At 38.4% G+C, this 26,290-nt stretch overlaps 1 protein-coding gene across 1 annotated transcript; it reads right to left on the bottom strand.

The window, feature by feature from the left end:
• Positions 1–174: 174 nt before the first annotated feature.
• LOC109072249 (nck-associated protein 5-like) lies at positions 175–26,174 on the bottom strand. Its single transcript, XM_042713194.1, is given in 13 exon segments — positions 175–1,808; positions 3,002–3,150; positions 3,627–3,926; positions 4,325–4,400; positions 4,491–4,625; positions 5,547–8,506; positions 8,509–8,629; positions 8,706–8,795; positions 9,141–9,260; positions 9,492–9,530; positions 9,673–9,741; positions 9,829–9,957; positions 25,235–26,174. Coding segments are annotated over 12 exon segments (4,431 nt in total). The 5' UTR covers positions 9,949–9,957; positions 25,235–26,174; the 3' UTR covers positions 175–1,556.
• Positions 26,175–26,290: the final 116 nt, after the last annotated feature.

Below are 26,290 nucleotides of genomic sequence, written 5' to 3'. Positions count from 1 at the left end.
TATAAAAAAATAATAATAATAACAAAAAAAAAGAGTTTTTTGTGAAATATAGTGTGATGTGTGTGTGGGTGTGGGTTTTTTCTCTATAATAATATTTTTTATGGTCTAGAAAAAAAACTGTTGGATGACAAAGCATATATGCTTGGGAATGTTTCTAATTAGTCTTTTGTTGTGGTCGTTTCAAAAAAAAAAAAAAAAAAAAAAAAACCCCTAATGAGGTCAGCACAGATTTAAAAGGATTTGGGTTGTACTATTAATCAACTAACCTATGGCTTTTTGAGCAACCACTTGAAATTGAAAAGTTTTTTGCCTGTAATCCATTTTGCAGGATTAGCATCGTTAAGCGCATGCAACGCACCTTGACTTGAATTACACCTAAATGTTTTAGGCTGAAGAAGTACGATGGGTTTGTGGGAAAAAATCAGGAATATTTCCCCCCCAAAAAACCTTTGCTGAGTAATCGACATGAAACCTGGCCCACAGAAGGCTAATTTCTAACAGCTGTGGAAAGATGCATAAGGCAGAGTCAGCATTGTTACATCAACATGAAGAAATCATCAGCCATCTTTTCAAAATTCATAAGGAACGATTTGTTGATTTTTCTCTCGTGTCTAGTCGGTCAGAGCCAAACTGGGATAAAAAAATCCTGCGTTAAAGCTTTGTTCACTGATTGTAAGCAGGGTGATCCAACAATACACAGTTCAAAATTAGGTCATAAGCTACCGAGTCACATCGTTGCAAATACAAAGTTAACACAAAAAAATAAGTCATGGCCAGATCTGGAGAACAAACTAACCTAGAGACGTACAGCGAGACATGTACACACAAAGTCAGGCACAGAACGTGTTTGAACAGAACATAAAAGGAGTAACCAATGAAAGGTGGTCTCATCTTACCACACTATTCAAAGAAAATAAATAAATAAAAGTAAATAATAATTCACCGTGGAACACTGTAGCTCTTCCTTATAGGGATCGCACTTACTGTATGTTGCTGCTACAAAGTTTTTTTCTTTAAACACAATGAATCAAAAGTCTACGGCTGATGCAGTTTTTTTCTTTTTTCTTTTCATGAAATATGCGTATTAAATTAACTGAAAATCACATATATTAACATTCACTTTCCAATAACTTTACACAAATGTTACCAAAGAGTGTGTGCACTGATGTTGCATGAGAACCAGAACATTCTGTGAGATTAAAAACTGGAAGACTGTCGCAATGAGCTTGGATTCGTCCTTGAAACGTAATTTAAAGATAATACGAGCTGAACGTCACTACTTTTGCTACCACTTCAAACAGAGAACACGAATGAGATGATATAATGGACTAAAATTACACCACCACAAACACTGTAAAAGTCCTCCTTCTGACCATCAGGATAGAAACGTGGGTATTTTGTGGGTGACGTGGCGTGGGAATTTTTTTCGGTCAAAAAAATGGGTTATCCCGTAAGTATCCACCTTTGAAAAATATCTGAAGTGTCACGAGAATCCGGTGGGGGGGGGTTTACAAAAAGGTTGTACCTGGTTATCATTCAGTCCCTCTGAAAACACTTCAGCCTTGACTACCACACGAGGACAGGCTGTCATAGAGGGAATCGCTCAGGGACTCGGGAGTCTCGAGGACCTGGGGATGGCTTGGAGACAGGCCGTCGTCAGGTCTCTCTTTCACTAACTCCAAACCAGTGTCCCTCACCATGTCTGGGTTAGCTGGAATGCGGCTTTTACCTCTACGTGCCTGACCGGGCTGAGGAAGACTTCTCGGGTCTCCCTCGCGGCTGGCTACTGAATCACTCGTCTTTTTGCACTGCAGGTAAAACAGGCCCAAATAGGCACAGTGAGTAACATTAAACAGTACATGATGATATAAAATATGACAACACATAATAATACTTTAATCATTTAATTAATCATAATAATACTTTATAACAGTCTATGTATGGCTATTTAAGTCAATTAAAATTCTAACTGTTATGCTACCTGTTACGACTGATAAATAAATGGACATTATTAAAGTTTTATTTGTATTGTCAGTAAATGAATTAATTTTAAAAACTAAAATCGACAGTTTTAAATGCTAAAAGCGAACGGATTTATTTTGAGGTTTGCTAAAGCACATTAACAGTGTTAAAAGATTAACTTTCAGTGAACTTTAGAATGATGGCAAAGGTAAACTAAATGCAAGAACATAAACATGCTGCTGAACTTTACTGTGTGTACACTAACAGAAATACACATTGTTCAAAAGTTTGGGGCCATTATGATTTTTTGTTTTGTTTTAAATAAATTTATACTTTTACACTATTATAAGGAGGCACTAAATTGATCTAAAATGTCAGTGAAGACATTTATAAATAAATGCTGTCCTTAGGAACTTTCGATTCATCAATGAATGAAAAAAATGTATCACAGTTTCCACAAAAGTGTTAAGCAGCACAAGTGTTGATAATGGAAGAAATGTTTCTTAAGCATCAAATAAGCATATTAAAATCATGTGACACTGAAGACTGGAGTAATGGCTGCTGAAAATTCAGCTTAGCCATCACCGGAAAAAATTACAATTGAATATATATTAAAATAGAAAATGCAATTTTAAATGGCGATAATATTTCACAATATTACGGTTAAAAAAAAAAAAAGCAGCCTTGGTGAGCATTATAGAGACTTCTTTCAAAAACATTACAGGTTGGCACCAATAGCTTCGTGAGCAGCACACCGACAAATAGAGCCATTGCACTTCGGGGCATCCAGAGTTCGAGCCCCGGCTCGCATCCCTTTCCCAATCCTGCCCTCCCCTCTCTCTCCCACTTTGCTTACTGTCTATATATACTGTCCTATCAAAATAAAGGCCAAAAAAGCCCAAAGATTACAAAAAAAAAAAAAAAAAAACCTTACAGACCCCAAGCTTTTGAATGGTAGTGTATATAAATATTTTTAATTAAATAAAAAATTGTTGTAATTGTCTTGTTGGGTGACACTAGGATCTAAAGTGATGCTCACCCTCTTAAATGAAGTCTTGTGACTCACTGGCTGCACTCCGTCTCCAACGCCAAGATAAACCTCAGACGGCTCTGCAGATGCTTTGAGGTTTGGGAAAGTCCAGTTTTTTGTGGGGCCTAATTTCATAGGTGCTCCACAGATATCAGTGCCTGAAATAAATAAATCAAAGCTGAGAAATAGAGTAAAAAGAAACACTATCTGGTAGGGCTGCACAATTAATCGCATGCATTTGTCATGCGTGTCTCATCAGTAAAATTAGCGGTAAATATCCGTCACCTGTTTTCAAATGCACCAGGAGTTCATACACAGAGCCGTAGTTCACTGACAAGCTACGCAATATCGTGTTCATAATCGAATGCGATTAATCTCAATTATGAAACAGAATATTGCGTAGCTTTTCAGTGAACTACGGCTCTGTGTATTAACTGCCGCTCCCGTTTGAATACGACAGACATTTACGCTAATCACGGAACCGGCTTTACTGATGAGACACGCATGACAAATGCATGCGATTAATCGTGCAGCCCTACTATCTGGATAAGAAACACTATACTGTATAATCATTCTAAATTGAAAACTCACATAACTCATTAACCTTAAGTGACGGCTAAAAAGTACTATATACCATCATGAATGATGTTTGCAATCTGGCTGGATGGAATCTTGTTTTCCAAAGTGCTGGTGTGATGATCCATATCCTGACCCCCCATATAATCCTCTTCTAAACATGAAAGCTCTCTCTCCAAAGTCCAGGCCTTGTGGGATATTTTCATCCCTGAGCCATGTTTTCCCTGGAGATGAGTAGGGTCACTCTCCCCATGGGCCTTCCCTTTGGGAATGCTTTTGCAACCAGCATTTGCGCTATAGTCAGGAAGAGGGAAGGTACCAATGCCACTGTCAAGAGTGTATGTGGAGATTCCAGATCCTGAAAAAGATTAATTTAAATAGAATATATTATTAATACTTTATTAATTTAAAATACATGAATGAATTGTGCTTAATAAAATAATAATAATATTAATTTGAATTATAATTAAATGACTTAATAATCTTTTTTAACCTTATTTAAATTATACATGGACACATATTTTCAAGTAGCATTGCATAACAAAGGATCACACCCTTAACATCAAGATAATGTTTTCCATACAGCTGTTGCTGGATGACTCGCATATGAGAGCCACAGTAATTCAGACGCACCTAGATTATTCATCATCAGTGACAGGTTAAAACCCGTTTTTGTCACTACATGCTAACCAATTGAAATTCCTGCCTCTGGAAACACTGAAAACCATGATGTCATGCATTGTGATCATGCCTTACCTGCAAAGTGCTCATGATGAATCGCCTCAGCCAGGTTCTCATCTGACGTGACATCTTTACTCAGTAACGCAGAAACCTGTGAAAAGTGCCGTCAAGGTAGCATTAAAAGTCATATTGAAAACTTTCAAAATGACTGTGCATTATCCCCATGAATTTCACTTCTTACCTTTTCTATGTCATCACTGCTTCTTGTCTGACCAGCAATGCCAGCGCTCTGGTGACTGAATACAGGTCTGGATTTACAGTCAAACGAGAGGCGTCGATGTGCCATACTGATGCCACCAGTGTCCTTCCCATCAACCTTATGGAAGAATTGGAATACAGTTGATGTGAAAGTACTATTCATTGTTTGTCTACAATATATTTACATTACCTATTCATCAGAGACAAAGTGTATGGCTTTGGAATACCTGGAATATAGCAGGTAGACTACTTTTATGATAACTGTATCTTCCTTTCTGGAGCTTTATATTAAATTGTTTTTTAAATCTTCCAACAAAAAAAAAAGGAATAAAAAAATACTTTGGTTGAATGCAAGTACATTTTAGGTTTTAGTTAAACTTTCCCTCTAATTTATTAAAGCATATGCAGAAGCCCAGCTATTATAATAATGCAAATTCACAAGTCATATTCAAATTAAGTCTCAAAGCACATTTTCTCACCATACTCATTCATCAGTTATTTCAATTAACTTTCAACACCTGCAAACCTGCACTACAACTATGCACTTGAAGATTAAAGAATTAAGGATTTAAGTCATTAATTTGGCCTTTGACTTGTAGCTTTACTGTGGGTTGATTTATACACTAAATCAGGGGTGATGAATCCGGTCCTGGAGAGTTCAGCTCCAACCCTAATTAAATCTCACCTGCCTGTAGCTTTCTAGTAACTTTCAGAACTTGATTAGCTTGTTCAGGTGTGTTTGATTAGGGTTGAAGCAAAACTCTGCAGGGCTGCGGCTCTCAAGGACCGATGTTCGCCAACCCTGCACTAAATGAATACGTCTTGGAACAAAAATGCTGAGAATATGACTGAAAATAATATAAAAATAACATTTAATTGCATTAAGCCAAACCAAATTGGCATAAACTACTCCCCCGCCTCCCCCTTTTTTTTCCTCCTTGAAATATGTACTTGTGCTGTCTTTCTTTAAAACAAATATCAAAATAAAACCTAAACTCTAAAACCTTTTAGAGTTACTGTATAAGTTGCTTTGTACTAACCGGTTTAGCAGTTGCTGCATGAAGTTATCAGATGGCACTCCTCTGTACATTACAGATAGCTGGCCTTGGGCTTGGTCCATCACCACCTCACAGGAATGTCCCTTTCCTTGTCGGTCCAAGGCCACTCCATTCACATAAGCCCGTTCTTCTTCAAGAGCTTTATGCAAGCCCTCTGCCTTCTCAATCAGCATGGAAATGTTTAGGCTCTCGCTCTCGGTTTTCTTTGCAGCCCCCTTGGAATCCTTGCCCACTGAAGATATATTGAGTTTCCATTCTCTCTTGTCATCCTTCGATTTTGACATTTCTGGTTTACGGCTAAGAGCTGGAAGCTTGCTTTTTCTCAGACCAAACCAGTTGGCAATTCCATTGGAAGCCTTTTGCTTGACTTCAGTCATTTGCCCTTTATCTTGCTCATGCAGTTTCATCATATTTTCCTCAATGCCCTTCATGACCTTCTGCTCGATAGAAGACTGTGGACTGGGAGCAGAGTGCCTTTTTTCTTCAGCAGACTCTACTGGCCTTGGTGGTGGAGGAGGAAGACTCTCTCCATACGAAGAATTCTTCTTCTTATTGGCCCTGAGATGGCTCCTGTCCTCAGATTTGGACATGTACCTCTGAAATTCTTGAGTAGGTTTCCCATCTCGGTTCATAGAGGGTGGCACAGTTTTAGTTGGTGATTTGAGGGCGATTTTATTGGGGCTGGCACTATGGGAACCAGCAACATTTTTTCCATTATATGAAAGGCTATGAGGTGTCGTACTCTTAGCATAGCTCCGCAAAGCCTGCGCAGCCTCTAAGTTAGTAGATGGTGGATGCATCTTAGATTTTGGGCTCTCCTGCTTTGCTAAGAATGTTCTAGAGGATTCATGTTCAAGTTTGGAGACTAATGTGCAAGAGGGAAGAGACCTGACAGCTTGCTCAACATGCTGAAAGGCTGCTTGGTGTTTTGAAACAGCACCATCAAGATGACCTGAATGGTATGATTTATCCTCAATGGAATCTGTATTTTTAGGAAGTCTATATTCTTCTGACTTACAATCCGAGTTTCTGTCAGCAATTTTGCTTTTATCGGTGGTCCGTGTTGATGTGCTTGCAGCGGACTGGATTTCTTTCCTCTCTGCAAGTGGAGGACAAGTTGTGGACTCGTCTGGGTTCCTCAACTTGCCAAGTGCAGCTAGTCGTTCTTTAAAAGAATGACTTGATTCACCTGAATGTCTACCAATCCCTGATTTCTTAGGAACAGGTGGTGGATCGTTCCTTTTTAAAGGTGATTCAGAGCTTTGTGAATCATTATCTACCATTTCATTTTTCTCTTGGCTCCTGGATCTCATGCTAATCCCACTCTGAGCCTTCTGGGATGATGACTGACTAGGCAGACTGCGATGAATGACTTGCTTATGCCACACCGGACTCTCTGAGCTGTCCTCTTGGTCTGAAGAATCAGACTCTGGTGAGATTTCCTTCTGCTTGAGACTCGCTGGTCGTTCTATACCAAACTTTGTCTGCTTTCCTTTCGCACCTTCATTAGCTGGGCTGGAATTTTGAAGAGATGAGCTCACTTCTCCAAGCAGCTGGGATACATCAGTGCTGCATGTTTTGGAGATGTCAGAGACATTTTCGTAGTGTGGAATTTTCTGAGGGGTCTTTTGAACGTGAGAACTTTGTGTAGGCTTGGCTACAGGAGTTGTTTTAGGGATACCACAGCCAAGGTCCTTCAGCAATGGAGCAGAGACATCATCAGGCTGGGGTGGAGAAGTTGGAGCAGAGTGTGACTCCGATTTAGAAGGGGGCAGCTGTCTTTGCCTCTCTGTCGTGGTGGCTTTTCGCGTGGCTACAGGTGAATTGTTCACCTCATAGTTGTTGCTCCGGCAAGGAATCTTTGAGCTACGAGTCAACTGAGGACTGAGACGAGGTGGAGCAGGTACTGCAGTACGTTCTCCAAGAGTGGGTATCTTGAGGAACTTAAGCAGTTTGGAGGGTGAGGCCTTGACCTCTCTAAGGCAAGAAACTTGATTTGGGCCGACCGCAACTTTCAATCTAATGGACTGAGGATCGGATGGTGTGTCTTTCACAGGGACAGAGATATCATCCAGTACTTTTGAGGCAGTATGATTCTCATTAGGAGAAAATAACAAGCCTTTGTGGACTGGTTCATTTTCTTTGAGTCCGAGAGTAGGCAGCTTTGAGGTGGCTATGTTGCCTCGACAGACACAGTCAGTGTCTTCTTTTGTTGCAAACTCTTCCTTCTCGAGTCTTTGTGGCACTACAGCATTTAAGTGCTTCAAGTCCGAGTCCAGTAGCGCCACATCAATTGTGCTATCATCACAAATCGTCTCATTGAAGGTGCTGCCGCTTGACCTGTTGGACTGAGATTCAAGCAGAAGGTCAGATAACCTGTTCTTGTCTCTTGTTTCCACCAACACGTGATCGGACCCTCTGGGCTGATCTCTTTCTGAAACAGTTAGTCTTGAGTATGATTCAGGGATTTCTAATGAGTGGGGATCATTCGGAGGGTTAAGACCTTGCTCTGCTGAAAGAATGGACAAATCTCCAGATGTCCTATTTATAAATAGTTCACTTGTACCTGTGGCAGGCTTCACAAGGCTCTGCATTTCCATGTTCTCTTGGAAATCGGGCCGAGCCAAATTGAGGTTATCAATGGTAATGGGGGCTGAAGTGCAACAATTGTGGCTACTCTTGGCTAAGCTGACTGAATCTTTATTGGACAGTATCAGGCATGTGCTACAACTACCACATTTTACATTGCTGTGCTCTCCTCCATTCAAATGCTGATGTGTGCAAACATCTGGACAGGAATGGGAACAATGTGCTTTGGGTGCATTGCACCTGGATGTATTGTCTCTACAGGCCAATACAGCCTCCTTAGAGGCAAGAGCCTGGCTATAGTCACAGATCGAGGGAATGCCAGAGGAACGATGGTACCGAAGTGGATCCGTTCTTCAAGCTTGCGGAGGACCTCCAAAATGTGTGCTTTCTTCTTCAAGAATGGGGACATGGCCTCCATGGACGTGGATGAGCCTTGGGTCTCTGGTATGCAATTTTGTGCACATTCACTGTTTCCCTGTGGAACCAAATCATAAGGATAAGGTAAAGTTGTCATACAAGACTGACTTAAAGACTTTGTGTACAGCTCTTACCTTGGCCTGTGCATTCCTCTGAGCCTCAATCAGTTTGTTAGGTTCACTGTGCTGCAGCTCGCCGATGTGTTCCAGACAGGGTCCTGGCTGCTATGATAAGACACATCAGGTAAGCTTTAAGCTTCTTATTATATGAATTAATTTTTGGATTATGCAAAACACCTCATGTATAACAACTATGCATGCACAAGTTTTTTTTGTTGTTGCCTGTTTACACACAAATTCCTTGTAGTTACATGAAAAAATGCTGCCCAAGCAGCTCAAGAAAATTAAACAGGAAGAAGTTAATTGAGCCATTTTCTTCATTTTGCAAACAAACCTAACAGAACATCCCTGTGGACTTTGAAGAATGTTTTGTGAAAAACAAATTTTAAACTATAATCGGACCTGCACTGTGCATTTTGTCATTGTACGTTGAAGGATTTAATCATTTACCTGCTGATGTACACATGACTGACTGTGCAGTTTCTCCTGCAAGAGCTCACACAGTGTTCTGTTCTGCCTCTCCAAATCAAACACACGCATTTTCAGCTTAATGCATTCCTCTCTGAGATCCTAAAAGAAGAATCCACAGCTTTTAAAAACATTTAAAAAAATACATGACTAGAATATGTACATCACTTATAAAATATACAACCAACATATAAAATAACCAATAATTTAATAATTTGTAATATATATGAAAAAAAATATTAATTAAATATTTAATTTGAATTAAATTTTAGACTTTGTAGTTCAAATGAAGTTTTTATAACTACGCTCCTGATGCAAAACCACAGTTTTTACCTTTTGATTGAGCAAAGCTTGGACAACATGGTTAGCGACCTACAAATACACACATAAATTAAACAAAATACTTTCAGGACTATTTTATTCATCATCTGACTATTTAATTGGCTTCTGCATTATCCAAAAACATAGCAAATCTCCATAGGAAGGCAAATGCATGGGTTGGTATGGAACTCACCTCATCCAAGCATCGTTCATATGCTTCTCTTTGACTCTCGTTTGCTAATGAAAGGGCAGAGTTCTCGGCCTATACAAAAATAGAACAGTTTAAACAGTAAGTCAAGGAAGAAAAGTCAACAAAACTGTATTCTTGGTGAAAGTAAATGGCACTTACTTGAAGTTCTCTCACTCGCTCCAGAAGCTCACTGCTACTCTCTTCCTCTAGATAGGATTCGAGATCACCCTCCTCAGACTCAAAGTCCTCATCTACTCTATTTTGGGCCTCTTCCGACATCGTCTCTACCTAACAAAAATAAAGAGATTTTATTGTGCCATTATTTTACAGTTCCCACTACCTAAACCACTCAAGAGTGAAATAAAAGTGCTGTGATAAATGATTTCTTCTTCTAATCACTCTTAGAGCTTTACTGTCAAATGTTTTTAATGTCGACATAAATACATTCTCCTGTCCCAGCTTGATATACAGAGACAACTGTAAGTGTGAGGCAGGGCTTTCTGTTTGTCCAACACATAAAAGATGTGGGGCGTGTTTGGCAAAACTTGTTTGAAGACACATTATTAATGCAATTCTCTTCGGTGTTCTAATGAAGCTGAAATTACATTCTCAACCTTTAAAGAGATTCAGATTCTTGCTTTTTTCAAACTGGGTGTTTGCATATTGTAAACAACTGGTTAAACAATCTGTAATCCAGCTTTCCAAACATTCTTTTGTACTTTCTGAGTTCCTACAGAACACACTAGCGGTGTGCCTTTTAATCTCGACGTAAAAGAGTTAGCGTGATTATCAAGTCTTTGAGACAGCTCTGAGTGATTAAGCAGGACTTGAGTCCCTGGCAGGACACATCTTCAGAGAGGATTAGACTGAAGAGGTCTGAAAAAACTAGAGGATTCCAGCCATCATGATGATTCATGACCTAGTGACTTACTGAATGGGGCACAGAATCAGATCCTCTTGACCTGCATTTAAACTTAGACAACAAAACAGCGTTCAAAGACACGTGTTCTAGTGAGTGCTAAAGAATATGAGAACACTAAACAGTTATTCTGAAATAACCAATCATATATTGCTATCCAAAGCATTTTTGTATGTTTTAATAAATTATGATGGTCAAACCTGCTTGGCAAACCAAGAATTTTACCATTACCCCATTTTTGCTTTGCACATAAAGACATTACTTTATTAAATGTAGGGATGGATATTTACAATTTGAAGCCATTAACTAATATATTGGCCGATATTAAAACTTTTTTTTTTAATGACTTAAATGTAAATGTAAATGTATTGTTTAACTATACGGTAGCCTCCAGTCACCTTTATCCAACTATTCCCATCAGTGCACTATACCATAAATTTGACCTTCAATATGAACACCGGATGTAGTCAACAGATGGACTATCACTGCAAAACTGAATCTAAAAATCAATGTTCATGGGACTTATCCTTTATTGATCCTCTGAGCATTCTGTGTGCTCATTTATGTAGCAAGGTTATCTATAGACGAGTGAACAGCTTAAATGAAAACTCCATATCAGGAAGTAAATGAACACAAAGGCTATTGGGGTCAGAGGTTTCACAGAGTGCAGTGGGTCAGAGAGCACTGCTCTGTTTTAATAGTAAAGATGGCACTATTCGACAGGCTCCAGGCCACACTACAGAGCTGATAGTTCCTGCAGTGCCAGGAGGCTCCTTTCACATGACAAACTCTTTTCACAAAGAGCCTTCCAATAGAGGAAGACACTTTTATACAAAATGACTTACAAAAAGAAAATAGATACATAAGTGATAAATCATCTTTTAAATCCAGAATTTAATTAATCTACAAATCCACAAATCCTATAATAGTATTTTACTGCCAATGTACCAGATGTTAAACAAATAGATAAATATATAAATTATTAATTTTAAAATAATAAATTAAAATAAAATAAAACTCACCAAGAAATGAATATAGTGAAAATCCAATTTTAAAAACCAATGCCTTGGTAGAGGAGTTTGTGGTTTTCCAGGTTATTACTCTTGTTTCTTGTCTGATAAGAAAAACCTAAATAAAACATCCCTCTGGATTTCGCTCCAGTCCTCATGTGCAAAAGAGTTGTGTGATGAAGATGATCTCGAGCAACAAGGAAGCTAAATCTGCATATTATGCGTACGTGATGGCATATTGGTTTCACAACATTTGCAATACTGGATTAGCTAGAACCGTGTCACGTCTCTACATTTTTACCCTGTGTTGTTAATGCTTGACCGTTTTCCGAATGCTGGAGGCCAGGGCTGGGCAAAATCTCAAGAGGATTACCACCAGCTTCGATCATCTTTCTTTTTCATCTATGAATCACTTGCAGGCAATAAAAAAAATGCATGGATGAGTAAGCTTATTCTGTTGAAACAGCCTCAAAAGCCTATTTTAGAATCTTTATGATAATACTGTCAGTGGAGAGATGACCGTCAGTCAAGAACTTCCCATCAGTTGCTACTGCACTTTTGGGCCTTCCTCAAAAGTCTCCAGAGAGACAACATCCAACATTATGACCAAACAAAAACATTATTTACTGACAATCATCAGTGAGCTGTTGACCGCTGCAACCCTCTTCAAATCAGGTTTAGTCCAATTCGTGAAGAAATTATTGAGATTAATGTGAATTTGATAAAATGATTCATTTAAAATATGCAACACAAAAGAATGACTCATTTACAAAATGGATATCATTATCATGCATGAATCGCATGGACCACCTTTATGACTTGCAACAGTTACTGAACCGAATAGAAACAAGACTGAATTTCTGAACTAAACTGAGCAGAATAATGATGATTTTATCTTCTGGTTAATTTTACGACATTATTATTTTCCTGAAACAATCTGTACAATTATAAAGCATTATATATAAATAATGTGACTTGACTTTTTTGTTATTTTGGAGCATGGCAGCATTACACATTGAAAAGAATGGCCAGGACATGCTTCATAAATTTACCTTCTGTGTTCTACAAAAGCCAAACGGGTTTGGAACAACATGAAGGTGAGTAAATTACAGTTTTGGATGAAGTGTCCCTTTAAGAATCATGCATAAAAAAATCCACATTGATCAACCACTATTCTGAACACATGGGGTGGATGTGCCCACTATAATATCTAGGATGGTTATAGCCCTGCTGTATATACCATAACATAGTGGAGTCGGTTTTAGCGACAAGCAAAAACAGAGGCAAACAAGCACCCATGCCAACAGGATTCTTGGCAGTGCTCAGGCACAATGCAAACCCCTTAATCCACTGATATGCTGTATAGTAAATATAGCAATAAAGCACTGTGGCGTACCCAAAACAGGGCCCCAAACTCATTTGTCTGTAAAGCAGTACATTTATTGAGGCTAAGCTTCTGAGAGACTACTGTTAACGTTGGTAGAACTTATATTCTCGCATACTTCTGAGTCACTGGCTTGGTATGATGCCCAGAGGAGAGAAGTCTACAGAATGTGATTAAGACTAGAAATCAAAGCTATGCTCTGAGACGAGACGAGACACCGACAAACATGGCAGAGTCAGACACCAGAGGCCACTGTCTGTTCTGCTGTATATATCAAACACAAGAAGGCCGCTCTTATCTGACAATGTAGAGGACACAGCTTCTTGAGAGGTTGATCAAATGATGTAGAGGAGAATGTCTACTCAATCAGGGACAATAATGAAGAAGGAGTTTTAGATTGCACACAATGTCAAATGTATTTTTATCATTGAACCACAGGCATTCATTTATGGTCCTATCTGTACAAGAGAAGGGCGTCAAGACCAGCAGAAAATCACAACCACATGCCTTCTAATTAAAGTAATTTATATACGTTCCGCAATTACAAAAACAAAATGGATGGTTGCCAGATTAAACCATTTGAATCTGGTAATTAATAGTACAAACAGTTCCTATTCTTCAAAGAAATTTAGTACAAGTCCTTTGTGATGGTGTGCAAAAATATCCATGTTTCTTCTACCAGCTTCATCAGTAAGCCATGAATGAATGAACGGCTGCCATGGAGCCGCATTTTTTGGGAGGTGTGACCTCGTACAGTTATGAATGATATCTCGAATAATGCAAATTAGGATTTAAAAGAGTGTGGATAAAAAAGGGAAAGTGGAGGTTGGGGGAGGCCCTGGCTGGATCGGAGGGGTGGATTAAAGCAATCAAACAGAAGTAGGGCTCTCTGGGATCCCAAAACGTGCTGGGAGCTCCGCCTCCATCCCCCACACTCCAGGAGTTATTAAGCAGCAGCCAATCGGCATCTGCAGAGACGGTCTCTGATTATTCACACCCTGCACAATGGGCACAGAGCCCAAAGACACCTTCATAACCCAATTATTGATCTTTTCGCATGATTTACGAGCTGATAAAATGATCAATCACAGAGACAGGAGGAAATGCACAGTCTGCAATTGCACTGAATAGAGTTATAATGAATACAAACACTCTGTGGCAAAGGAAACAAACATATAGACCTTCCATCAAGTCCCTAAGGGCATTATTTTTTCTCTTTGATGTAAATTATTCCGGGGATAAAGAGTCTCTGAAGTACGGCGAGGCAGCTTCTATTCCTGAATGTGGCATTAAATATAAAAATCTTGAATAATGCAGGTTTATGCAGCTGGGGTAAATATTTCAATTGCAATTTTCTGTGTGCTCTAAAGATTATTTCGTCCACTTGCTCGGGCTGTCGCATCAGTGACAGCGAAGCACCCCCCCCAAAATGTTTATGGACTCTATGGTCCTCCATTTTGCACAAAACATAAAAGGCAAGCCATGTTACTCAGTAGCTTTCAGCAAAGTTACCATGCAGGCATCTGCAGACTCATGCACTATTGTTGTCCTTTGCGGCAGCGCACCTATCTAGACGAAGTACGTTGTCTACATTTGCACGGCCTTGAGTGCAGCATGATCTACCTAAACACACTTAAAAGAGGACTAAGCAAAAGCTTCAGCTTCTTTAATTACTATTTTGAGTCGCAGACTAACTGTGAACGAACTTCAATCTAATTCTCAATTACTTACAGTCAGCTTAGAGTTAAATAAGGTGATCACTCACACCCAAACAATGAATCCTTCAGGCATCACACTGAATGATGTAAGCCATGTTGTCCCTCATCCAAAGCAAACAGATTTGTATTTTTTAACATTTTAGCATGCAACTGCTTTTCTAGGACAAGGAAAACTTGTATGGGTCGTTTCATCACACTATGCCGGCTTAAGCAAACCGTTTTGTCTGATTAACATACAGAATCATCAATGACCTACCTGCAACGTTCTAGAGGTTTCAAAAACATTAATGCATCAAGTTAATGTATAAAAAAATATATTGTATAGATTGCTGTGAAACTGTTTGCCAAGGGGATAAATGCATAGTTATTCCATACTTAGCCAAATCTGATATCCAGCAGATCATAAAACACTCTTCCTGACAAAGTGCCTGCAAACACAAGTCACTGAAATACAGCGAGAAACATACAGACGGGATTCAACCGGGGCTAAAAACCAGGGCTGCGAACAGCTATGCATAAAATTACCTTAAATTCCAATCAGAGCATCCCAGACGTTTCAGTGCAGCCCATGCAAGGCAAATGTGAGACACTGGAGCCGGATCTGCAAATGCTGCAAAGAAGCCCTTTGCGATCTTTTAACGTGCGCCTTTGGAAATCCTCCTCACATTATTCTGTAAGTACAGTGCCTGTCCTTAGGTAAGTGCGAGGAAACTGTCTATGCCATATGCAGTGGCCTCCATGTCCTCCCATTGTTCAAGGGAGTGTGAGGCAGGCATTCTACCCCAATAGACCCAACCTACTACAACAGCTGTGGGCCACCCCCCCCACCTATCCTCCGAGTGTCTCTCCCTCCTCCAACGGCTGCAGCTAAACATTAACCCTACAACTGCTGGAGAGGCCATAAAAAGAGAGGGGGTTATATTTCAAAAAGGCATCCCGAACAAAGATGAGGACAAGGACGGATATCCGAATGAGCACAGGGGCGAAAATGGAGTTACCCAGGCACCTCAGCCCCTTGTCAAGGAGCAGGAGCTTCTTTTCTAAGAGGATTGAGACTGCTTTATCAGACTTGCACTGATTGGATTGCAACTGCAGATACTGTGGAAGTCAATGTGGAGCTGCATGACCAAGAGCTGACCTGGATAAATAACACTTCTGCCAAAGATGCAAATGTCTGGGAAAAGAAGAGACATCCCGGATACATACTTGAAATAAAATAATAATAATAATAATAATAATAATAGTTATAGAGTGTATATATAAAGCTATAAGCTATATAGAATATATAGAATAAAATGACAAAACATAACAAAATAACTAAAATTAAACTGAAATTATAATAAAAAGCTAATTCAAAATATAAATAAATACTATAATAGTATCTGAATATCACTGTGAAGACATAATACACTAATATTCAATATACCATCTATGAAAATAATATCTTATGCAGTGGTGTTAAAATTATTATGTTTTAGGAAGTTTTAGAAATAAATAAGATCATTTTTGACTAGAAAACAATTCCAAAAAAAGACTAAAATTAAACATTAACCCTTTTTAAAGCACTACTACATTAGCTATACACATTCAGACAGACGTCTTTGGACAATACGTCACATCTTCCACTGTTTTTGGAGCTCTTTGCCATGAGCACTAAGATGCTGCACTAAAGTAGTTTTAAACATAAAAAAAAAAAAAAAAAGTTCACTTTCATTCAGTTGCGCTTCATCTAGCTGTTTTTGAAAGCATTCTATGTAAACAAACCCAACACCAATTTATCAAAAAATACAGGGCATCCTTAAAACAGATTAGGATGAACACGACAATCTCTAAACTCAGGTATACTTCATTTTCCATGTTCCGCTTTGCCACACACACAGACTCTAGTGGGCTGCTCTTTTTGAGTGCTTAAATCATTCGCACATGCACAACAGCCCCGGGCTGCATGTGGATTGTGTGCGAGGACATCAGCGAACTGTAACATTGATGAAAATTATTTCATGCAGACAGTCCGCAAGCTGGAGCTAGTGAAGTAAACATAAGATAACTTACTGACTAGTCAATTTTGAAAATATGTATGCTAATTTATGTACATTACCTAAGTGTAGTTACAAAAGCTTTATTTAAGTAGGACTAAAAAAATCTTTTTAAACTGTCATGTAAATGCTTTAGTATGAATGAAATTCTGGGTTTTGTGACTAAGCGTCCTTGTATGGATAATATGGATGTAGCTCAATTACTCATTGTGTCATGTACACTTCAACAGACAGATTCAACTTTTGCTCAATTGTAACTGTGCATGTAGACATACTTATTGGTAACCTGAGAGGAGATTTTGACACTTTCGTAATCCTCCCCTAATAAAAAAAAAAAAACCCTGCTCAAAGGACAACAAAATTCTTGCAGGCACTTAAAGCTTATCTTAATATCTTTGAATTATGGCTACAGGGCCGTCTGCAAGGCCAAAAGGCTGAAAAAGCCCATCCCTGACTGTGAATGAACCTCAGATCATGCCCCTGCCAGACACTTATTCATATGTGCATGCCTGAAGGAGGAATTCCACCTCGGCTAGTGATAGTGTCTTCACATGAGACGACCAAATTGGATGAAATGACCCAAATGCAAAGGGGTCACATGTTGTCTTGGAGTCAACAGTCAAAGGGTGAGAGCTTTCTGGACAAAGGGCCATTGTGATCCTTTAAACTCCACTTTCACGTCTCTAAACACCCAAGAGGGATAGACTTACGTCATTACATACAATGATCCGGATCCATAATGAGGTGTATTGTGACAAGATGGTCTTAAATGTCAGGAACTCAGAGTCTTATTGGGAGGTCGTCTTGGCTTTCCAATGTGTTACCAATTCACTACTCAGCAATGACATGCAAAGTGGAGCACACTTGAAAGCGTCTGTAAGCCCCAGGTGCCAAGTGACATTAACATGCTTGTAACAGTTCTGCTGAACTACATCTCCTTAAACACAGCTGGACTTTGGCCTAATTAGAAACCTCAAAGGAAGTAATGCAGGCAATTACATTTTAAGTCGGTTGATTGAGCCTGACTGAGCAATATCTGGAGCTCACAAATGTTACATAACTACAATAACATTGTGATTTGATAGAGCTGATTAGGGATTCTTGGATTCTGTGTGGGAGACCATCAAATGCTTGAGAGAAGCATGTTACTGAGATTCCACAGAATTATATTCCACAGATACAGAACAGAAAGACCTGATAAGAAAATATTTTACAAGACGCATAATATATCAGTTATTTATTTAGAAAATTAGTATCTATCACTTTTCAATATATTATTATTATTATTAAATGGTATTATTGCATTACTAATAGTAACTATTATGCAATATTATTGTAGTGTATCTATATGTCCAAACATTCATATGATATAAATTATGAATAATATTTTATTGCATTCAAATTTCCTTAGCAGATATCAGAATAAATATTTATTTCCATTCATATGTTATAATTTATGTTTATTTTTTTATATAAATATAATTTTTTTGGATGATATCATTGTTATGAAATTTACTATTTATTTTAATGATTGATTTTAGTGTGTTTGCTTTTGGCTAGTAATACCATGCAATAATAATAATAATAATAATAATAATTAATGACTGATAAATGAAAAAATATAAATCAGCTAATTGGTATCGGTCTGAATTTTAATACCATCCCTAATAAAAAAATCCTTGCAACAGACATTTGCTAGTGTTAGGTCCACTTCCATTTGCCAGCAGTTGGTCAATGACAAAGCATTTGGGTGACTCAGGATTAAAGGAATAAATCAGGCTCATGGCAAAAAAAGCCCCCATTGAGAGTGAGACAGCTTAATGGGCGGTAATGTGCTGAACTCCATGTGAGGTGGAGGGGCTGATCCACCTTTTAGAAATGTGACACTGGTCTGAGGGGGAGAAGGAGGGGTGGGACGCCACTGTGCTAAACTGACCGGTCCTTCATCCCCGCGGGGAGCACGTCTTCTGTATTACAGCAACAATTATGTAGCAGTAAACACTGAAAATTGAGTTCCATGACATTTTACAATAAACAGTGACTTATCTAACAGCATTTATCCGCCGCATCAATTCAAGGATAAATGTGAACACTAAATTCCAAATACACCATGCAAGTACAAATCGTACAAACACGCAGAGACAAAATAACCTGCCTGACAAAGCAAATTTGACTTGGAGGTCACAAACACACGAGTAAACGCTGTATCTATGGGACAAGGACATCTGGTAAAGCCAAAACAGAATAATCTTGTAGTCATGGTTACCACCTTGACTAAATGTCACCCTGGCTACTGTATTGGGGAAAAAAGAGGGAGGGTCGGGATCGGGTTCCATTGATAAACAAAAGGAAGAAAAGCCACACGTTTAACAAACCTGGAAAAATGTTCTTCCATTGTAAAATAAACAGCTCAACATAATAAAACAGTGGGCTATACGCTTGGTTTAAAGACTGGCATGTGAGTTGCGTTGGCTGAGCCGGTGTCCCCGTGCCGGCACTGAAGTAAAGTGCAGTGAAGCCTGGCATTCAGCAGACTGCAGAGCCAGTGAACATGGACACAGCCACTGAACATCTGGACACCAGGCGTCGTGGCTCAAAGCGAATGTCCTCCAGCACCTTCCAGCTGGGATGCACAATCATCTCAGCTCCCTACCTCCCCTCTTTTGTTCTGCCGCATGTGGCCGCAGTCCACTTAGAAATGCAAGAATCTATATTTAAGCGTATTAATGTATTCTGCATGTACTTTCATGCCACCATTAATCCTCTGCCCTACATACATAAGTAAATTCTGTTGGTTGTGATGCCTAAACAAAAATGTTAATGAATGATTTTACTGATTTTTTTTACATAATGTGTTTTTTAGTCCTCTGCGGTCCATAAAAACGTTGTGATGCCTAAATCACATTGATTTGGTATTGACAAAAATGTTTATTAATATTTTTATTGATTGTTTTTTTTAATAAATGTAGTTTTTTTGTTTTATTTACATTACGAAATATGGATAACCTCTTCTGTTCTGTCACACTGTCCACTTAAAAACGCTAGAATCCATATTTAAGCCATATTAATGTGTTCTGCATGTACTTCTGTCTAGCCATTAATCCTTTGAGCTACATAAATATGCAAATTCTGTCAGCCAAAAAAGGTTGCAAAGATAACGTGCCGCTCTTATGAGCCAGATTGATAATGTGGGTGTTTTAAAAGAAGTGACCCTGTCGAAGGGCAGGATGCACATTTAACATAAACATAACATACATCAGCTTTGGTAAGCCTCTCAGGGGAATAGTTGGCGTAATTAACAGGCTAAAGGTCACTGGATCCTAAACCGCCAATGCTTTCATTTGGAGAGAAAAAAGAAGGGAAATGAAAGCACGTGAGGCCATTTTTCCTGGCTTTCAAACAGGGTGGTGGTGTGGCTTTTCAAAGGGGGTCTGTGACTGTAGCCTCTTTGTGCCAGAGAAAAGGGACCCCTGCCATATCAGATGTATGGTGCTGTACAACTGCCCCACTCTACAGCAATGACGATAACGTTTGTTTGACTCTCATTGCTGCCCAACTAAATCGTAGACATTTATCCCCTCTTTCCCCAAACAGGATGTTCCATTGAACTGGTTTGCTTGAATTGATTAAGGCCACATTCCGAAGCATATTTCCGCTGAGTAAAACTATGAATTGAATGTTTGTTGCAGCTGAAGACTGGCGCACTGTGAAAACCAAAGCAAATGTTTACTTCGCTTTTTTTATCTCTGCAGTGTGAATGTGAAGCAAAATAAATCCATATATTTTTGCAATGGTGCATTGCTTTCACTTGGTCACTGCTGATAGGTTCTCTAAGCACCACTGTTCAATGCAAAAGATACTGTTACTGGCTAAGTATACAGGAAGGTAACAGGAATGTACTCTTGACAAACCCACTGTAATAATATATAGATTAACATACACGGGCCATCGACGAATAAGACTGTCAATGATAAAGAAAGGAAAAAAAACATTATAAAAAATATAGTTTGAAATGCATTGGCCATGTTTCAGCTTAATATCTGTACTCAAACATCTTTTAACCATTTTTTACAAAAGTCTAATGAGTTAATGACCAATGCTGTTAGCAAAAACTAATTAAAAAAGTAATAAATAATTGAAATAATGCTAAAATTAAAATAATATATATATATATATTAGATGAAAAAAACAACCTTAAAAAATGTTATAACAGTAATGCTGGCAACTAATTCAAATAAAATAAGCTGAAATGGAAGTACTAAATTTACTAAAGCAAAAACTGGCAAATTTCAAAAATAAAAAAAAAATACAAAAGCACATAAAATTACTAAAACTAAAATAAACGCTAATTCAGAATATTAAATTACTACAGACATAATACTAAAATAAGACTGTTAATGACTAAAAATGTCATGTGGTGTAACCATGAAGTATAAAATATTTTCCTTACACCTTCAAAGGATGTGACCATACATCTTAATAATCCTCAAAAAGTTTTTTAATACTACTCTAAAGGGCTCCTCCCCCTCCTGATTATGAATTCATAAATATGATTATGGTTTTGGTGAGTCACACCAAATGACCTTTTACAACCTAAACTAACTCTGCCTTTTCATAAAGTCAAATTATCAGATTTTTTTTTCTTAAATAAACAGAAAATGCACATCATGTCAGATACCCATACACATGAATGTGTAAAATACAGGTAAGAAAGCCTCACTATGCACCTTAAAAACACAACAAAGACTGGAAGGAGAGAATGCTGCAAGAGTAATTGCGTTCGTCCAAATGTCTGCAGTGTTTGTGAAAACAGTAGTAATGTCTTGGGGAGATGGCAGCCCACTCCCCTGCTGTGTATACGGCATATCTTTCCAGCATCCCAGAGTAATTGATGAGTTTTCTGCATTTATATGATCCCCCAATCCATAACCATGGTAACTGTTTGCCGGGGTGCAGGGTGAGGGGAAATGCGCCAGCAGGGAAAACTGATAACAGACATTGTCGTCCTAACCCAGCATGGGTAAACCGAGAGCCTGCGTGTCTAGAGGGAGTTTAAACATGCTTTGTGCCAACGCTGGCCCATCAGTATACTTTTTAGCCTTTTATGTTGACAAGAAAGATGCTGCTGTAATGACGGCTTCCATTTTCTCACACTAATGCACGACTACTGGGCCTCAATCAGGCTGCCTGGTTATACGGAGGCTCTCAGAGCCAAACAGCCACTGCCAAAGGTCCAATTTCATGCCTCAGACCTAACTGTCCAAAGAGCCATGTTTAGATGACCAAGCGCAGCACGAATGAAACTGTGCAAGCTATAAAAACTCTACAGTTTCACATCTGAATTTAAGGAACTGTTCACTTCCCTATTTTCTGAGGTGCTTCCTTAAGGCGAGACACAGGCAAAAACTATTTTGAGATTTTGGCTATTTGGCTTTATATAACATGATGTTGCAGACTACTGAAAAAAAGAAAAAAAAAACATCCAAAATACACTTAAGTGTTTTTTAATTGCACCACATCTATTTGTATAAGTAGATTTCAATTACATTACATTTCTTTGAAGGAAGTGTTCTCTGCTGAAAAAAGCATAATCTGGTTTTTGAATGGTTTTTTGTACGGTGCTTTGTAAGTTTATATTTTATTGTTTCTACTGCATGTTCAGTCAGATAAGTAATGCCTAATTGACATATATAATGTAAACAAACAACTAGGGAAGTATGGTGACTATTATACATCTTTACCATATTCACTTGGGACGTCTTGCCTTAAAGCTGCACCGAATAACAAATCAAGAGACATAAACCTTTCAACAACAAACATTAAACCGGGGGGCGAAACCTGCAAGATATCACTTCTAAATTTTCCCACAGCACCCTGTGTGATTTAATTTCTTTATCAGATGTTTCACAGGGGTTCTGTTTGTATGCGGCTCATGTGGCTCTGCTTTGTGATAGCAGCTGATCGGCATCTCCGCCGTGCACTAGGATCAGGTGGCCAAGCACAATCTCCCCCAACCATTCTGGGCTCCAATCCATGGAATAACATCATGAGCCACAACCTGGAAAAACAACGAGCGGCACTGTTCGCAAGCTACAACATAACAGAGAAACAACTTCAGGCCATGTGGGAGCTGTAACATGTTGAAATGTAATGCAGCGCTATGACTGATAGCATCTTATTTAAATATGTATATATGAGAACAATAGTTGCATGACCTCTTTGGCACAGTGATTACATATGGAATGCAAACTACACTGCTTTAACAAGAGTCACAATGGCTTTCTGCAGAATTTGCTGTATTTATTAGTACGGAGTCAGAATTTTCTGTGGAAGCAAATAATGCATGAAATGTTGAAAGGCGTTTGCGATTCATTTAGGTCACTCCCTCTATTCTATAATGTTAGAAATAGTTTTAAGCAGAATAAAAAATAGAAAACTGTTTTGGTGACAGACATGAAACTAATTGAATTGCAGAGTAAAGATGCCCAACGAGGAAATCGGCTTCACATGAACCGCCCAGTGCAAAACAAGCATGTGTGTGTTGTATAGGTAAGCATACATTTTAAAAGTCTTACAAAAAAGCATAAAACAACACAAACGTTTTAGATATAGTTAGACAAACAGATAAACTGGAGCTATGGAAACAGTTTCATATTTTCGCACATCACTTGAGTGAATTCACAAAGGAAAACATTCTGAATTCCTCACTAAGTGTCTTGGAATCTTTAATAATGTGAACTTGCCTATGTCATCTGACTCCCATTAAGGACAATGCATGTCCGTCGGGCATGCAAAAACATCAAAAGCCACATGAAGATAATGTTGTGATCATGGGAGTAGTTCACAAAATCACCACACGACCATGACTATCAGCAAACAAGGGAGCAAGGCCCCCTGCTGCCTCTAATGTCCTCTGTGGCCATTTAGTTTACCGAGCAATTTGGAGTTTATCTCGCCTCCAATTGCTGTCAGCTATTTTGGGGACCTTATTTACTTAATTGGCTGTGCAAAGGTCTGTCTGTGCATCAAAATACCAAGAGCACTATGTAAGAACAAATGGGTGGATTCTTCAATTAGAGGGACTTTGTATTAAATGAAATCTTTAGAAATGAAATGGTCGTCAATCTATGTTAAACTTTTGGCACTAAAGGAACATATGATCATGGTCAATCAACTTTTAAATAGATTTTGGTTCAGTGTGCGATTTTAATGATGTGATGCCAATGATATTTTTCACTTTTTGGTAGAAATTAAAATTAAAGGATTAACCTTGGACTTGACAACAACAATTTAACTAGCAGTCAATTAACTTAAAACAACTCGACAGCTTATGACATAATATTCTCAGAAACCGACTGGTTTGGTAATGACACCCAGGAAAAAAAAAAGTCTTGAATTATTAAGTGGAGATTTAATTACAATTAATTTCTGAACTTTTATTACTTTGAGTTTTAATTTGTGTTAATTTCTGAACTTTAATTGTTTATTTGTTAATTGGTTTTATTGTTTCTTCTTTGTTAAAAACCACAAATTGCACAGATGCACCAAATATGTGTGAAACATATACATAACAAGAGAAGTTAAAATGTCTGGAGGGAGGAAAAGTTCAGCAAACTGAACATTTCAACACTCTTACAAATTTGGAAAATAACCTTTTAAAACAGCATTGCTTTGCTTTTTTTAAATCATCTAAGAAACAAGAAGTTTCCCTAAATGAAAAATGACCCAAATATCTCTACTACACTGCCTTTGAAACGTGACTATATAATATGTAGGAGAATTGTAGGTTGTAAGCCAGTTTTAACATGGTTTTGAACATGGGACTAGCAAATGTGAAAAACATCTGTAAAATATTAAAGGGGAGGGGCTGGGGGGCATGCTTTTACCCTCAATTACTCTTGAATTAGTTGCTGTTTTAGGGTCTCAAGCAGAATGAACTGCCAAAATTAGCAATTTTACAATGCAGTCTGCGTTCTCATCACACACACACAAGTAAACACAAAAGTTGCGGGTTGCCAAAGTGTGTAACTATAAACAGGCTGCACGTTCGCTATGCTGCAGAAAGAGGAAAGGCTTTAACTACATAAAACACAGTGATCTGGGGAAAACTGATGCAAAGGCTTACGATAAAATCGGATTATTGTGATTTTTGTGCGCTGCCATTAAAACTATATGAATGAAATATTTGTTTATATATGAAGCAAACTCAAAAGAAGTCGATTATGGCAGAATCAGTAATTAAAGAGCCAAGCGCATTGCATTTCTGAGCAAAGCAGGATATCACAAGCATCCTCAGTCTACAACCCCACCGGTGTCCCAGATAGCCGGATGGCTAATGCCCCACATTTCCCTTTCCAATCTTACACCGCGCACTTCAACATTTAATACCACAATAAAACCCTCTACGCCCAAAATACACTGCTTTTTGCAAAATCAGCATACTTTCGACATGTAAACGTCAAACTGCGTGCAATAGCTGGGAAAAAAGGGATCCTTACCTCGCGCGGTCCTTGTGTTGCTTCGGAAGGTGTGAATTATATCCCCGGTGAATATCGCTAAGAAATACCTTGAGCTGTACTTTTAAATTCACAGCTTGTGGACATGTTTATCTGTTTTCCCAGCCGCAGATCAGAGGTTTTATCGTCGTCTCTTCCCATCCGTCTCTCTTCCCGTGTTTAGGTTAAAGCACTCGCAGGAAAAGTGATGTCATGGCTTGAAATTGTGTTGCCCGCCCCACTTTTAGTAAAAGGGCCTGTCTTGTGCTCCACGTAGCGTTTTCAAAAGCATGTTTTCATTTATCTTAATAGTTGTTATTTGCCAACGCAGTTTATTTTATTAAGCTAAGCTGTAATCGCGTCTTTTTTTTCTTCTCTTCGCATCTGCAGTGATTTCATATTCATGATTTGTGACTAAGCAGCGATTCAGCTTTATTTTTGTCCGTCAGGGCTGACATGCAGTTTAATGCTCTGTCCAATCTTTAGTATATGTTTTTCATTTTACGCCTTTAAGTGTATAAACCTACTTTTTATTTAATTACAACATATATATTAATTTAAAACGTGTTATTTTGAACTATGTTTTGTGTTTAACAGCTACCATACTCCTAAAACACAACTACCTGCTTAATTTCCCAGCTTGGAAAGCAACTAGTAAATGTTCAACATCAAGACACTATTTCATTGTCCAGGGCTCCCGCTTTTTGACCAGTTTCCATGACCTTTCCAGTCATTTGTTTACTGGATACAGATTCCTAAAAATATCAGTTTGAGACCAGTTCACTGATGTATTACTCAGATCTTTTTTGTGAACCCCTTTGCCTTTTTTAACAAAAACAACCAACTCGAAAGAACAGTTCACTCACAAATCAAACCGTGTTCGCAATCAAGTTCTACCCCACACACAGAGCAGATCATTACTAGAACCATGTATATCCACTATAAATATTTCCATTACTCTGAAGATAAAAACTCCCTGATGTTTCTAGGTTTGCCGAGACCGTGGGAACTCTGACTATCCCAGAGGAGCTCCTTTCATGAATGCAAATTTATAATTAA

This window comes from Cyprinus carpio, chromosome A23, assembly GCF_018340385.1.
Source record: "Cyprinus carpio isolate SPL01 chromosome A23, ASM1834038v1, whole genome shotgun sequence".
NCBI classification, from domain to species: Eukaryota; Metazoa; Chordata; class Actinopteri; order Cypriniformes; family Cyprinidae; genus Cyprinus; species Cyprinus carpio.
The sequence above is the reverse complement of the archived record's forward strand: the minus strand, read 5'-3'. Positions and strand labels throughout refer to the sequence as shown.